At 37.1% G+C, this 14,899-nt stretch overlaps 1 protein-coding gene and 1 non-coding gene across 5 annotated transcripts in view; both read right to left on the minus strand.

Moving 5' to 3' along the window:
• DOCK7 (dedicator of cytokinesis 7) overlaps positions 1-14,899 on the minus strand; it is a 201,817-nt gene that overhangs the window by 150,401 nt on the left and 36,517 nt on the right. For all 4 annotated transcript variants that reach the window (XM_045802186.2, XM_045802187.2, XM_045802190.2 and 1 more), the window contains exons 5-9: positions 13,954-14,083; positions 13,642-13,854; positions 13,189-13,274; positions 1,829-1,895; positions 190-339 (exon numbers count right to left, since the gene is read on the minus strand). In XM_045802186.2, the coding sequence (XP_045658142.2) occupies positions 190-339; positions 1,829-1,895; positions 13,189-13,274; positions 13,642-13,854; positions 13,954-14,083 (646 nt within the window). The remainder of the gene's footprint in view (positions 1-189; positions 340-1,828; positions 1,896-13,188; positions 13,275-13,641; positions 13,855-13,953; positions 14,084-14,899) is intronic.
• On the minus strand, positions 5,463-5,655 carry LOC123795462 (U2 spliceosomal RNA). Its single transcript, XR_006780511.1, has one exon. It is a non-coding gene; the product is annotated as a U2 spliceosomal RNA (small nuclear RNA).

Below are 14,899 nucleotides of genomic sequence, written 5' to 3' on the forward strand. Positions count from 1 at the left end.
CACTCAAAAAAAAAAAAAAAAAAAAAAAACTTAGGAAGCACTTATAGTGTACGTCCAATATTGTGTTAAGAAAAATTAAGATGAAAACAATAAAGATAAAATCTTTGCCCCTGAAAATCTTGCAATATTAATAGAGACAAGTAGACAGACACCACACAAATAAACCAATATATTTAACATTAGTCTCACCTTTATTACAAGAAAAACATCTTGTGAAGGATAAGTGATAGAAAAAATAGCTGATCTTGCCAAGGTGGTAATGGCAGCAGGTGGTACGTGGGGACGTAATAATCCTTTCATCTGCTCAGAATTAAGGTCAAAATAAAAGTTTTCTGAAATCTAAAAAACATTCATATATTAAATTTAAAATCTATACATTTTACAAAAATCAAGCACACTCTTAAAATATTATAGATATTAGAACACTATACTAACATACAGTTTATGATACATTTCAATGAGCAATCTTTAGTATCTAAAACAAGGTAAAAAGAAATATACAAACTATTTGGGAAATATACAAGAAACTTATTCTAAAGAACTATATCCCTAACTTCTTTGATTAGATATGTAACCTGTAATAAAGTACACAAAGAAATTATTAAGATGAACTACCTCAAACTGAGTCTTTAAAAAATTATATATTTTAGCAGATTTGATTTAGCAAATACAAGCTGCTGGAGCAGAGCTCCACTGCAGAAATCTGTAATATATTGACAGCAGAAGTCACTGAAAAGTACTTAGTTTCTACTACACATTAATTAGGCTTAGAATATAAGTTAAGAAATCCTACATGAGGGGTGCCCAGGTGGCTCAGTCAGTTAAGCATCTGTCTTTGGCTCAGGTCATGATCCCAGGGTCCTGGGATCGAACCCCATGACGGGCTCCCTGCTCAGCATGGAGCCTGCTTCTCTCTCTCCCTCTGCCCTTCCTCCCTGCTCGCTCGCTCTCCAGCTCTCTCAAATTAATCAAATCTTTGGTTTGTTTTTTTTTTAAAGATTTTTCATTTATTTATTTGACAGAGAGCACAGCAGGGGGAGCAGCAGGCAGAGGCAGAGGGAGAAGCAGGCTCAGTGAGCAGGGAGCCCTAGGTGGGGCTTGATCCCAGGACCCTGGGAGCATGACCCAAGCTTAAGCAGACACTTAAAGACTAAGCCACCCAGGTGCCCCAATAAATCAAAACTTTAAAAAAAAAAAAAAAAAACAAGAAAGGCTGTATGAAATAGCCCTCTGAAAAACTCCTAAGAGTAATACAGATATAATGGTAAAACTAAAGCAGTATTTAAGACAAATATTTCAAGCACACATAAATGATCTTTTAGCTAGCGTAAATTTTAAAACTGCATCATCAAAAATTCCTAATGATTCTAATCCTTTATACATTGTTTGCCTAAAATACTTTTCTTATATTAACTTTTCTTAAACTAAAAGAAAGCTGCTTCTGCTACTTGCTTTTGGAACTCTTTCCATTAAATAAAAACTAGGAATTAGCTAAACTATTTTATAATAAGAAAATATTTAACGAGCCTCAATAAATTAAATTTCTATTTTCTTTTTAAAAGATACATGTTTGGGGTGTATGAGTTGGTTAAGCTTCTGCCTTCGGCGGGGATGCTGCTTCTCCCTTTCCCTGCCCACCCCCACACCTGTCCATGCACACACACACACTTTTCCCTCTCTCAAATAAATAAAATCTTAAAAAAAATAAAAAATAAAAGATACATGTTTAACAATTCTCAAAAAAAATTATCTTATAAAACAAATTAAAAACAAGTTTCTAAAACCAAGAATTGGGACAAAAGACTATGTTCAAACAATATACTCTTACCTTTTTCTTTTCCTTGACATCATATAAAGCCAAACTTGCAAAAATGGGTTCAATTTCAATTTCAAACCTTTAAGAAGAAAAAAAAAAAGGATTTTAACTTTTCTTTCTGAAACACTTTACCATGTGTATCTTTCAGTTTAAACCAAAAATTACCTCCTCTAGGTAATCTTGTATATTCAATGTAAAAAAAAAAAAAACTAAACTAAACTAAGAAAAAACACAAAAAAAAATTCAGAGGAAAAAGGGAACACACAAAATTCCACCACATGGAGAGAAGCAAAATTAACAGTTTCAGGGCCTATCCATCTACACTTTTGTCTATATAAAAATACACTTGATGAATGGATCTTTTTAAAAGAAAGTGTGCTGGGGCACCTAGGTGGCTCAGTCGGTTAAACGTCTGCCTCTGGCTCAGGACATGATCCCAGGGTCCTGGGATCGAGCCCTGCATTGGGGTTCCTGCTCCGTAGGGAGCCTGCTTCTCCCTCTCCCTCTGCCTGCTGCTCCCCCTGCTTGTATTCTCTCTGTCAAATAAATAAAACCTTTAAAAATAAATAAATAAATAAATAAAACAAAGTGTGCCACCATATATTTAGTAGTCTGCTTTCTCAACTTATTATTTTATGGATATATTTCCCCTGTCATAAATATTAATCAAACCATGATTTTTTAATGCTGGCATAGTAATTTTCATTATATGAATATGCCAAAATGTATTTTTGAACTGTACGCTTAAATTGAGATGTCTAATTTCACTTCCAAGGACAGTGATTTACATACAGCAAACATTTAGTAAACATCTGCTGAAGGAAATTATATGTAACATTAGGTTAACTAAAACTCTAGAGCAGTAGTTCTCAAAAAAGGACAATTTTGCCCCCAAGGGGACATTTGGCCATGTCTGGAGACATTTTAAATTATCATTACTGCAGGAGTATTACTGGTATTTAGTGAGACAGGCCAGGACTGTGGCTAAACATTCTGCACTGTATAGGAGAGTCCCTGACAGCTAAGAATTATCCAGACAAAAATGTCAATAGTGCCAAGGTTATAAAAACCCTGTTCTACACCGCTCATTTTTTAATGCTAAGAGTATTATCAAAGTCCTTGCAGGAGATAACATATTCGCATTGGGTTAAGAGTTTAATGAAGGGTGACTGACAAAGATTTGGACAAGATTTAGGAAGAACTACAGAGAGTACAATTCTCTGGGAACAACAATAGCAGGGAGTCGTTACCAATCCTTGACCTAAAGAGACCTTGGAAGCGGTAAATCAAAATTTAGAAAGAAAAGATACATAAGGGCCTTTCACAGAAACAGTGGCCTTGGGCGAAGGAGGCAACCAATCAATATGACCTTGCAGGGAATGAGTCAAGAAATAAATACCCCTGAATTCATGCTTTTCCACCCTCTGACTTCCTGCTGATGCCTCTTCCGGCAGGACTCAACCCAGAAGCCAAAAGAGTAGGGATTTTGGTGATACCGTCTACACAGCTCAACCTCTACAAAGCCTACTACTCCGCAACCTCTCTAACACCTGTTACCGTCACTCCCTCGGACTTTGTGACTCCAATGGGTGGGTGGTATCACACTGGACTTTTAATATGCATCTCTTCGTTTATTTATGACCACACAGGTATCCTCTTTTGGACCATTTTTCTATTTCTTATTTAACATTTTCCTCAATTTATACTTCTTTATGAATTCTGTATATGGACACTTTGTCAAATGAATGTATTGAAAATATCTTCTCCCTCTGTTTGACAGAGAAAGAAAGAGAAACAGAGAGAAACAGATATCCAACTGTCCTGCCAATTTATTGAAAAGATTACCTTTCCGCACTGTCTATACATTTGTTTCCCTTTATCTGTGAAAAATGTTCCAAGACCCCCCATGGATGCCTGAAACCTTGTGGATAGTATGGAAACCTAGATATACTATGTTTTTCCCAATACATACACAATCTGTGAGAAGGTTTAATTTATACTTTAGGCACAGTAAAAGATTAACAACAATAACTAATAACAAAATAGAATAACTACAACAACATACTGTAATAAAAGATATGTGAATGTCGTCATCTCTCTCTCTCAAATGTCTTATTGTACTATACTCATCCTCCTTTTCTTTATGATGATATGAGAGGATAAAATGCCTATGTATGAAATAAAGCGAGGGGAATGACATAGGCTTCCACATTGGGTTAGGCTACTATTGACCTTCTGACAATACATCAGAAGGATCATCACCTGCTTCTGGACAGCAACTGACCACTGGCAACTGGATCCATGGATAAGACAGGGACTAGTGCCGTACCACTTTAATAGTAAAGCAAAAATCCATAAACATATAGGTCTATTTCTAGCTCTGTTCCATTGGACAGTTTATCTAATTATGTGTCCACACTATACTGTCTTAATTACGTAGCTTCATATTAAATCTTGACACCTCGTTTATTTCGTAAAGTGCTTCAAAACTGCCCTGCCTCTTTTCGCATTTTCGTATAAATTTTAAATTCAGATAAAAATAAGCAAAAATGGATAAAAGGCAAGAGAAATGTTCATTACTTATTCAGAAAATAACCTACTTTGTAATTTAGCACCATAAAATTCATGTATAATAACTTTCTCTATGATGTTCTTGGACAATATTTAAAGATCCTTGTTGTTAGTATGATGAACAAAGGTAGGAAATTCTGAGGAAAAAAACAGTGTGTTTCACATTAAGAAAGGCCCCTCTGGGGGCACCTGGGTGGCTCAGCCATTAAGCATCTGCCTTCAGCTCAGGGGGTGCTCCCAGCATTCTGGGATCGAGCCCCGCATCAGGCTCCTCCACTGGGAGCCTGCTTCTTCCTCTCCCACTCCCGCTGCTCATGTTCCCTCTCTCGCTGGCTGTCTCTCTGTCAAATAAATAAATAAAATCTTAAAAAAAAAAAAAAAAATGCTCCTCCAAGAATTTTTTAAATGAGATACATAATTTGATTTTTTTTTTTAATGTTTCAAAGGCTCTTCCATTATATAAAGGGACTGTCATAGTGGTTGTTTTATTCTTTTTTATCTTTTCTCTTTTTTCAATGTATACCCCTCATACATTCAGTATATAATTTGAGTCAGAAAATTTTAAAAAAGCATACCATATTACTCCCATGCAACCAAATATGTGCATGCTTGAGTTCGTCAAGAAATACTATCTGAGGGATGCCTGGATGACTCCGTCGGTTGGGCGTCTGCCTTTGGCTCAGGTCACGATCTCAGCATCCTGGGATCGAGTCCCGTATTGGGCTCCCTGCTCAGGTGGGAGTCTGCTTCTCCCTCCCTCTGCTTTTGTGAGTTCATGCTCTCTCTCTATCCTCTCTTTCCCTCTCAAATAAATAAATAAAATCTTTTAAAAAAATAAATACTATTTGAGCATTAGATACACAGTGGCTACTAAACTGCAAAAAGATTGGGTTTTTTTTCACTATAAGTGCTCATTTATTTGAAATGTTGAGAATTCTAAAACATCCAAAAACAGGCAATTTTTAATCACTCAGAGGCCTACGAAAACACACAACTAACAAAATACTGGTTTATTTCTTTTATGCTTTTTTCTTTTTTTTTAGTGGGGTGTATTTTTTTTTTTTAATTCCCCCTGCGAGGGTGCAGTGTCCTGGAAGCACTACAATACCCGGTCGATGTGTGGAGTGGAGGGAGCAAGCTCCTATTCCACCTCCTAGTTCCAAAAATCCATTTAAAATACTGTCCTTGGCTAGAGGATGCATCAGATATTAAACTGATAAGAACAGATTTTAGTGGGGTGTATTTTAACACATTTGCTTTCATACAATTTTCATAATACAGTTTTGAACATTTTATCAACATTTACTAACCCTCTTATGACTTATAGTAAATTCTGTCTGATAATAATATCACTACAAATCTGGAACCACACTGTTAGTTGGAGTTTTCTGAACCACACAGATAGTACATAAGCTTATGGTTATGAACTCAAGAGGAGTTACTGTTTTGGGTTTTTCTCCCTGTTTCATATATAAATTTCTCCCCGTTAGGACCAAAGCTATAACAGGTAAATATCTCTACTACCTAGAATACTATTCCTATAAAATCTTGTGTACTTACACAAGAATCTGTTTCCACCCTGTCTGAGTGCAAGCTCTTTCTCTTGTAGAGTCCATTAAAACAGCGTTGGGCAACAGCCCCAGTGTAAAAATTCGCTACAGAATGCTTACCCCTGTGGAAAGATTTCTTAGCATTTCAAGGCTCCCAAAAAATTCTTAGTTTTGTAACAGCTAACCATGCCTGGGTAGGGTTTCCCTGAATGTCTAGACCACTTTATTGCTGACTCACAGTCTTCTTAATATTAGAAACAAGCAGGATAAAGGAAGGTTATTCTTGGAAAACAAAATGTAAGAAAACTTATTTTCAAAAAGGTATCAGTTTTTGAAATTGATGACTAAAATAAAACTATCATTTCTGACCCTTTCTGAAATCACAATGTGACTAAGTTCTTCCTTACCTTAAACCTAGATTTTTCTTATGATAGAGAAATCATATATATTTTTTTTCTTGGTTCCGAATTTTTTTTTAAGATTTTATTTATTTATTTGACACAGAGAGAGAGCTAGCAAGAGAGAGAGAGCACAAGCAGGAAGAGCAGCAGGCAGAGGCAGAGGGAGAAGCAGGCTCCCCACTGAGCAAGGAGCCCGATGTATGGCTCAGTCCCAGAACCCTGGGATCATGACCTGAGCCAAAGGCAGACACTTAACCAACTGAGCCATCAGGCGTCCCTTGGTTCAGAATTTTTAACAAGAGTTGACCAAACTAAAACTGAAGAACTCAAAATGATGTGAAAAACCATTCTATATTTTATTTAAGGGAGAAACAATAAATTTAAAACTTTATTAGTCAGTAATGTAAGTATAAAACCATAATGAGGGGGCGCCTGGGTGGCACAGCGGTTAGGCGTCTGCCTTCGGCTCAGGGCGTGATCCCGGCGTTATGGGATCGAGCCCCACATCAGGCTCCTCCGCTGTGAGCCTGCTTCTTCCTCTCCCACTCCCCCTGCTTGTGTTCCCTCTCTCACTGGCTGTCTCTATCTCTGTCAAATAAATAAATAAAATCTTTAAAAAAAAAAAAAACCATAATGAGATGTCTCACATCTACTATCATCAAAAAAAAATAGATAATAAAAAGTGTTGGCAAGAATGTAGACAAGTTAGAAGCCCTGTACTTGCTAGTGGGAATGTAAAATTGTGCAGCTGCTTTGTACAACAGCCTGGCAATTCCACAATTTAAACACAGAATTACCAAATCAACTACAATTCTACACGTAGGTCTATACCCAAGAGAAATGAAAACATATGCTTATAAGTACATGTCCAAGCAAAATGATTCATAACAGCTATAACAGTAGAAACAACTGTTTCCACTTAATCAACTGAATCAATTGATGAATGGATAAACAAAATACTGTGTATCCATCCCATGAAATATCACTCACCCATAAAAAGAAATCAAGTACTGATAATGCTACAACATAGATACACCTTGAAAACATTATACTAAATGAAAGAAGCCAAACAAAAAGAAACACATACTGTATTATTCCATTATTGGGAAATGATCAAAATAAACAATCTATATAGACAGAAAATAGATCATTGGTTGCCGAAGGCTGGAAGAATTGGGGGGAAAAGTGAAACGTAATGGATATGGGATTTCTTTTTGGGATGATGAAAATGTTCTAAAATTGACTGTGTTGATATTGCACAAATCTGTGAATATACTAAAACCCACTGAATTGAACACTGGGTGAACTAGGTGAATCCACTGGTAAACTATACTGGGTATACTTTGGGTGAACTGCATAATATGTGATTATATTTCAATAAGGCTATTATTTTTTAAAAAGTGGAAACAACACATGCTCATCAACTGATAAATGGATAAACAAAATGTGCTGTATTCACGGTTCAATATTAATATAAAAGAATATAAAAGAAGGACGTATGGATATATGCTACAACATAAACCTTGAAAACATTATGCTACGTGAAAGAAGCCAGACACAAAAGACCACTTATTAAATAATTCCATTTCATGAATTATACAGAATACAGAATAGGCCAACTTAAAGAAACCTAAAGCAAATTAGTGGTTGTCAGGGGCTGAGAGAATAGGGAGTGACTACTAAGGGTACTTTTATGAACTGAATTGTGTACCCTGAAAATTTATGTTGCAGCCCTACTCCCCAATATAACTACATTTAGAGATAGAGTCTTTAAGTAGATAACTAAGGTTAAATGAGACCATAAGGCTGAGATCCTAAGCCAAAAAGACTAGTGTCTTTATAAAACAGAAAAAGACCCCAGAGACCTCTCTCTCTTCATGCAGGAACAAAGGAAAGGCTATGTGAGGGTACAACAGGAAGGTGGCCATCTGCAAGCCAGGAAAAGAGGCCCCATCAGAAACCAATCCTACCAACACCTTGATCCTCAACTTCCAGTCTCCAGAACTGAAAGAAAATAAATTTCTGTTGTTTAAGCCACCCAGACTGTTATGGCAGTCTGAGCAGACTAATACAAGTATGGAGTTTCTATGGGTGATGAATATGTTCCAGAATTAGTCACAGTAATAGCTGAACAACTCTGAGTATACGAAAAACCACTGACTTTAGCCTTCCGGGGAATAGGTGGAGTAAGAAGACCCTAAGCTTCGCCTCTTCTCACAGATACAACTAGATAATACTCACATAGGTGTAAATAAACCAGAAGACAACCCAAAGACCAGCAGAACAGACTCTCTACAGCTAAACATAGAGAAGAGGCCACATAAAGAAAGTAGGAAGGGCAGAGACAAGGTCAGGAGCTAAATGGACCTGCAGGAGGGAGGAAAACAATAGGTATAGAAAGGGGGAAGAAAACATACCGTCAGAACAGGCACCCCAGGCACAGGGAACCTGCAGGGGTAAGACGAATCCCCATAACACATTTGACTTTGAAAATCTGAGGAGCCAAATTTCACCAGTTCTTACCATCTGTGGGGCTTAACACCTGGAACTTTAAAAATCAGCAGCTAAGTCTTTGGGAGGGCCAGGAAGGTGAAAGGAAACTGAGTCCCCACCCTTAATGAGACAGCACAACAAATAGTCCCTCAGACTTATTTTTAAGATTTATTTATTTACTTATTTATTTGAGAGAGAGAGAGAAAGCATGTGTGCATGGGGGGAGGGGGGCAGAGGGAAAGAGAGAGAAAAACTCAAGCAGATTCCACCCTGAGTGTGGAGTCCAACTTGCAGCTGGATCCCATGACCCTGAGATCACGACCTGAGCTGAAACCAAGAGTCGGTTGCTTAACTGACTGCTCCACCCAGGCGCCCCAGCCCCTCAGATTTCATAGCATAGATGTAACACCTTGAAAAGTGTCTGATATATGGGGCGCCTGGGTGGCTCAGTTGACTAAATGTCTGCCTTCGACTCAGGTCATGATCCCAATGTTCTGGGATCTAGCCCCACACTGGGCTCCCTGCTTGGCAGGTAGTCTGCTTCTCCCTCTCCTTCTGCCCCTCCCTCCAGCTCATGTTCTCTCGAGATCTCTCTCAAATAAATAAAATCTTTAGAAATAAATTCAAAAATAGCCTTTAAAAAAAAGGAAAAAATTCTGGTGTTTACTAATCTCAGAGCATGTGCAGGAGGTACAGGGACCACTGGAAGACCTCTTCAGGAACAAAGAAGCTGGTGGGTGCCATTTCCCTCTGCCACCCCCCAGCCTAGATAACTGCAGGAAACAGAACAGTGCCAACTCTCCACCTAACTTGCTAACAGCACACCGTGCCTCTTCATTCTCCTGCAGATCTGCCCCCTGCAATATGCCCTTGGCCAGACCCATCCAAAGCAATGCCACAAGCCTGGCAGTGTGCAAGCAGCCCCAATAGGGGCCAGCACCACTCCAAAGTAACTCCTACCCTGGGGAAAGGAAAGATAACCACACATACCAATACCCTATGGCCCCAGCAGTGGGCTGGGGGCAGACAGCTGGTCTGACTGCAGGCCTCATCCACCAATGAAAGCTTCTCAGGAGACAAAACAGGGAAAGTGCCCCACAGTTCGGTGCTACATCTCTGGCAAACACCTGGTCTTACTCAACTTAAGCCCAAGGCAGCCCCAGACCAGCCCACTAACAACACAGGGACCACACTCTGCCCACAGCAGGCAAAGAGAGCCATCGCAGATAACTGGACTGAAGGCAAAAGCAGTTCAACCACGATAGCAGGATGCAAGCATCACACACAGGAGACCCCCTGAATCAATGGGTTCTGGTGAACAGGGTAGAACGCACTGTAGGGCACTACAGGACCTCTTCTTCATAAGGCCACTACTTTCAAAAGCAGGAGATGTAGCTTACTTTCCTAACACAGAGACACAGATACAGAGAGTTAGACAAAATGAGAAGACAGAGGAATATGTCCCAAATGAAAAAAAAAGGACAAAACCGCAGCAAGAGAACTAAACAAAAGTGAGATAAGTAATATGCCCGACAGAGAATTTAAACTAATGGTCATAAAGATACTCATGGGACTTGAGAAAAGAGGGGAGGACCTCAGTGAGACACTCAACAAAGAAACAGAAAACATAAAAAAGAACCAATCAGAGACTAAGAACTCAGTAACTGAAATTAAAAACACACTAGATGGGATAAACGGTAGACCAGAGGAAGCAGAAGAAGGGATCAGCGACCTGGAGGACAGAGTGATGGAAAAGCAATCAAGCTGAATAAAAGATTGGAAAAAAATTAATGAAAAATGAAAAGAGACTTACAGAACTCAGTGACACCATCAAGAGTAATAACATTCGCATCATAGGGATCTCAGAAGGAGAAGAGAGAGGAAAGGGGGCAGAAAATTTATCTGAAGAATTAATAGCTGAAACCTTCCCAAATCTGGGGAAGGAAACAGAAATCTAAATCGAGGAGGCACAGAGAGGCCCCAAGAAAATCAACCCCAGGAGGTCCACACCAAGACACATAGTAATTAAAATGGAAAAGGTAGTGACAGAGAATTTTAAAAGCAGCAAGAGAAAAAAAAACAGTTACATACAAGGAAAACCCCAGAAGGCTACCAGCTGACTTTTTAGCAGAAACTTTGCAGGCCAGAAGAGAGTAGCATGATATATTCAAAGTGCTGAAAGAAAAACACCTGCAGCCAAGAACAGTTTATCCAGCAAGGCTATCATACAGAATACAATGAGAGTAAAGAGGTTCCTGACAAACAAAAGTTAGAAGAATTCATGACCACTAAACTAGCTCTACAAGAAATGTTAAGAGTGATTCTTTGAGTGGAAAGGAAAGACCATAAGCAGGAGTAAGAAAAATAGGAAGCACAAGAGCAGTAAAATTAAGTATATCTGTAAAAGTCAGTCAAGGGACTCACAAAATAAAAGGATATAAAGTATGACACCATATACCTAAAATGTGGGGGCGGGGGGGGGGTTCAAACTTAAGCAACCACCAACTTAACATGGACTGTTTATGGGTTCAAACTTAAGCAACCACCAACTTAACATGGACTGTTTATGCATAACATGTTATACTCAAACTTAACTGTAACCACAAATTAAAAACCAGTAATAGCTATGCAAAAAATAAACAGAAAGGAATCCAAGTATATCACTAAAGAAAGCCAGAAGATCATGAGAGAAGTGAGCAAGAGGGGAGCTTGGGTGGCTCAGCTGGTTATGCAACCAACTCATGATTTTGGCTCAGGTCATGACCTCAGGGTCATGAGACCGAGCCCCTCATCAGGCTCTGCGCTCAGCGTGGAGTCTGCTTGAGATTCTCTCTCTCTCTCTCTCTCCCCCTCTGCCCCTCCCCCCACTCATGCATGCTCTCTCTCTCAAATAAATAAATTAAATCTTTAACCCAAAAAAAGAAGTGAGCAAGAGTAGAAAGGAACAGAGAAAATATAATGCTAAGTGAAATAACTCAATCAGTGAAAGACAAAAACCGAATGATTTTAATCATATGTGGAATTTAAAAAACAAAACAAACGAACAACAACAAAAAAAGAGACAAACCAAAAAACAGACTTAGCTGTAGAGAACAAACTGATGGTTACCAAAGGGGAGGTGGGTTGGCAGATGGCTGAAATAGGTGAAGGGGATTAAGAGTACACTTATCATGATAAGCACTGACTAATACACAGAATTATTGAATCACTATACTGTACACCTGAAAATAATACAATGCCATTTGTTAACTATATTAGAATTAAAATTTTAAAAACAAATAAGTAAACCACTGACTTTTAAAAGGGTGAATTTTTTTAATTAACATATAATGTATTGTTTCAGGGGTACAGGTCTATGATTTATCAGTCTTACACAATGCACAGCACTTCCCACAACACACACCCTCCCCAATGTTAAAAGGGTGAATTTTATATGTAAATTATATCATAATAAAACTGTTTAAAAAAACAAAAGAAGATCATAAGAGCTGATATTAGCTGTCTTGATATTCAAAAGACTCAATGCACTAAAGCACTAATAGGTGTCTAGATAAATCTAACTAAATATAGAATGCCTTAACTTTCAAAGGAAAGCTGTCCAAGGTATCCAGATGTAGAAGTGGTCTATCCCCATGAGCTGCTGCTTTTAGAAAGTTCTATGAATTGAAACTTCCTTTTTCTTAAGTCAGAACTAACAATTAACTATAATATTAACATGATATAATGAAAAGAACATAGAGGTTTTTTCAGTTACTGGGTGCAAAACAATGAGCATGCCCGTTAATCCCTGCTAACGCTTTTGAATCCTGGTTTCCTCATTTGTAAAATGAAGAAAATAATACCTACCTTATACAATTACACTGAAGACAGGGTGTATTAAAATAAGAGAAAGCATTTTGTGAAGCAGAATATAAATTCAAGATAAATCACTTTGATGATGTTAGATCAGAATAACTTTTTTACATAAAGAAATATATACTTACAAAAAAAAAAAAACCCACAAAGCCTACTATGTACTCTTTAAGGGAAAAGCTACTCTGCCTTTATATTCCCCAAGCCAAGTACAGCATGTGGTAAACACAAGATATTTAGGAAATGCTTTTCAAGTTTTAAGACTAATTATATTATATATAGCTGTGACAAAGAGTCATCTCCACCTGTGAGCCAAAAATGCTCTTTAGCTCAGCTTCATACATCAGTTTTAATGCTTAGTAGCATTTAAAATCATGTATAGAAGAATAATACTTCTCAAATGAACACAGATACAAGCATAAAATTTACTAGGATTTTGTTATACTAATACTCAAAATGTTATTTGAAAAATAAAAGTTATACAGTAAACAAAATAAATACTCACTTGAGTGATAAACATTTTACAAGAAGTCTTTGACCAAAGTGCTCTTTGGGCACATCAGGAACACTAAGTCGTTCTATTGGCTCTTCCTGCAAATTGACAAGCAACATTAAAATGAACATTCTTACCATGTTTTAACTCTTTATAATTTTTTAAGAACTTATTTTATTAATCTAATGCTTTGAATCTTCACATCTGAGTACAGAAACAAGGACCGATTTACCCTCAAACAGAAGTCAGTATTAGATCCTAAGTGTGCTCAATTCACAGAAGTTACATTTAGGTTATAGATTAAGTATAATGTATTCACTCAAGTAAAAAGTATATTTCATTTACTAAAAACTATACCTATGTTTCAGTTAAGTTTTATTCCCTATGTTATTATAATACTATATGTAATACTCCCAAAATACTATTTTAATAATCATCTGCTTCTTCATATCCAAGTATCTATACCTCATCTGGTGATGGGTGTAGAGCAAAGAGCTCCTCGTGGCGGTTCGATTTCCTTTGGTCATCATTCTGACGGTCTATTTCTTCATTGGGAGTTCGATCAAGTAAATTGGGAAGCAAAGCATCAGGAAGCGAATTTTTCAAGTCAAAAATACTGCAGGCCCAGCTACCCCTTGGAGTATCATCTATTGACATTGAACGTCTTTTAAGATCATCCTGTCGTGCAAAACATTAAATATAAACATTTTAATAAAGAAATAAAAAATAAACTACTTTAAAATAATTTCTTTAGTCATTTAAAAATAAAAGTATTACTTGTTCATCCTGGTAGTTGTTACCATCTGGAGCTTCATCGGATTCAAAGACCTGTTTTGGCAAACCTTTTTGCCTTTCTTTCTGTTTATCTAATGTATTAGGATTAAATCCTGTTCCCAGTTTATGATATCTATTCAAAATAAAATAGTTAAATAAATGTCAGCTTTTGGAAATTTTTCATTTCATCATTATGTAACAAGCCAACTGTTCTCGGTATTATTTCTTTACATTAATAAGGATACATTCCAGCAGTTCTGATTGTGTTAAACATTTAACCAGAAGTTTAAGAAGACTTCCGTTCAAAGTTCCTTTACTCCAACTAGAGAGCAGATTAGGAGATTCCAGAAGTAAGTCACATTCTCCTTCTTTCCATGACAACCACGTATCTATAACTTAAGTTGTACTTTCAATTCAGATAATTTTTTTCTTTTCAGTAAAAAGAAAGGATGGGAAGCCAGGCTAAAGAATAAAATGAGAGAGTAGAAATATACCACATTCATAACAATCTAAATTTTTAAAAGGCAGAAAAATACAAAGCATTGAATCTTAAAATTTCAAATAGCCAAAGAAAGTTCCTATATGTCATTATGTATAAGAGATCTTAAACAAGCTAAAGCTGCAGACTTTTAAAAAGAAAAACAGCAAGATCTACACCATTGTATACATATATTAGTTAACATATATTGCTACATAATATATATATTAGACTTAGAATAACTCTTAAATTAATGTAACCTTCTTTCCTAAAAATCTAATATCCAAGAGCATTAAACAGACACTAAGATCAAAGAGCAATTACTGCTCCACACCTCATATAGTCCAGCTGGGGAAAATTTTAATTGGAGCAAAAACAATTGTGATTACCAGAGGATAATATGGTTCTTGCCACCAGGGAATTTATGAAATAGTAAAGAATCACACTTGATATGAATCATTCGTATTGTGT

This window comes from Ursus americanus, chromosome 12, assembly GCF_024610735.1.
Source record: "Ursus americanus isolate L20-20 chromosome 12, mUrsAme1.1.p, whole genome shotgun sequence".
NCBI classification, from domain to species: Eukaryota; Metazoa; Chordata; class Mammalia; order Carnivora; family Ursidae; genus Ursus; species Ursus americanus.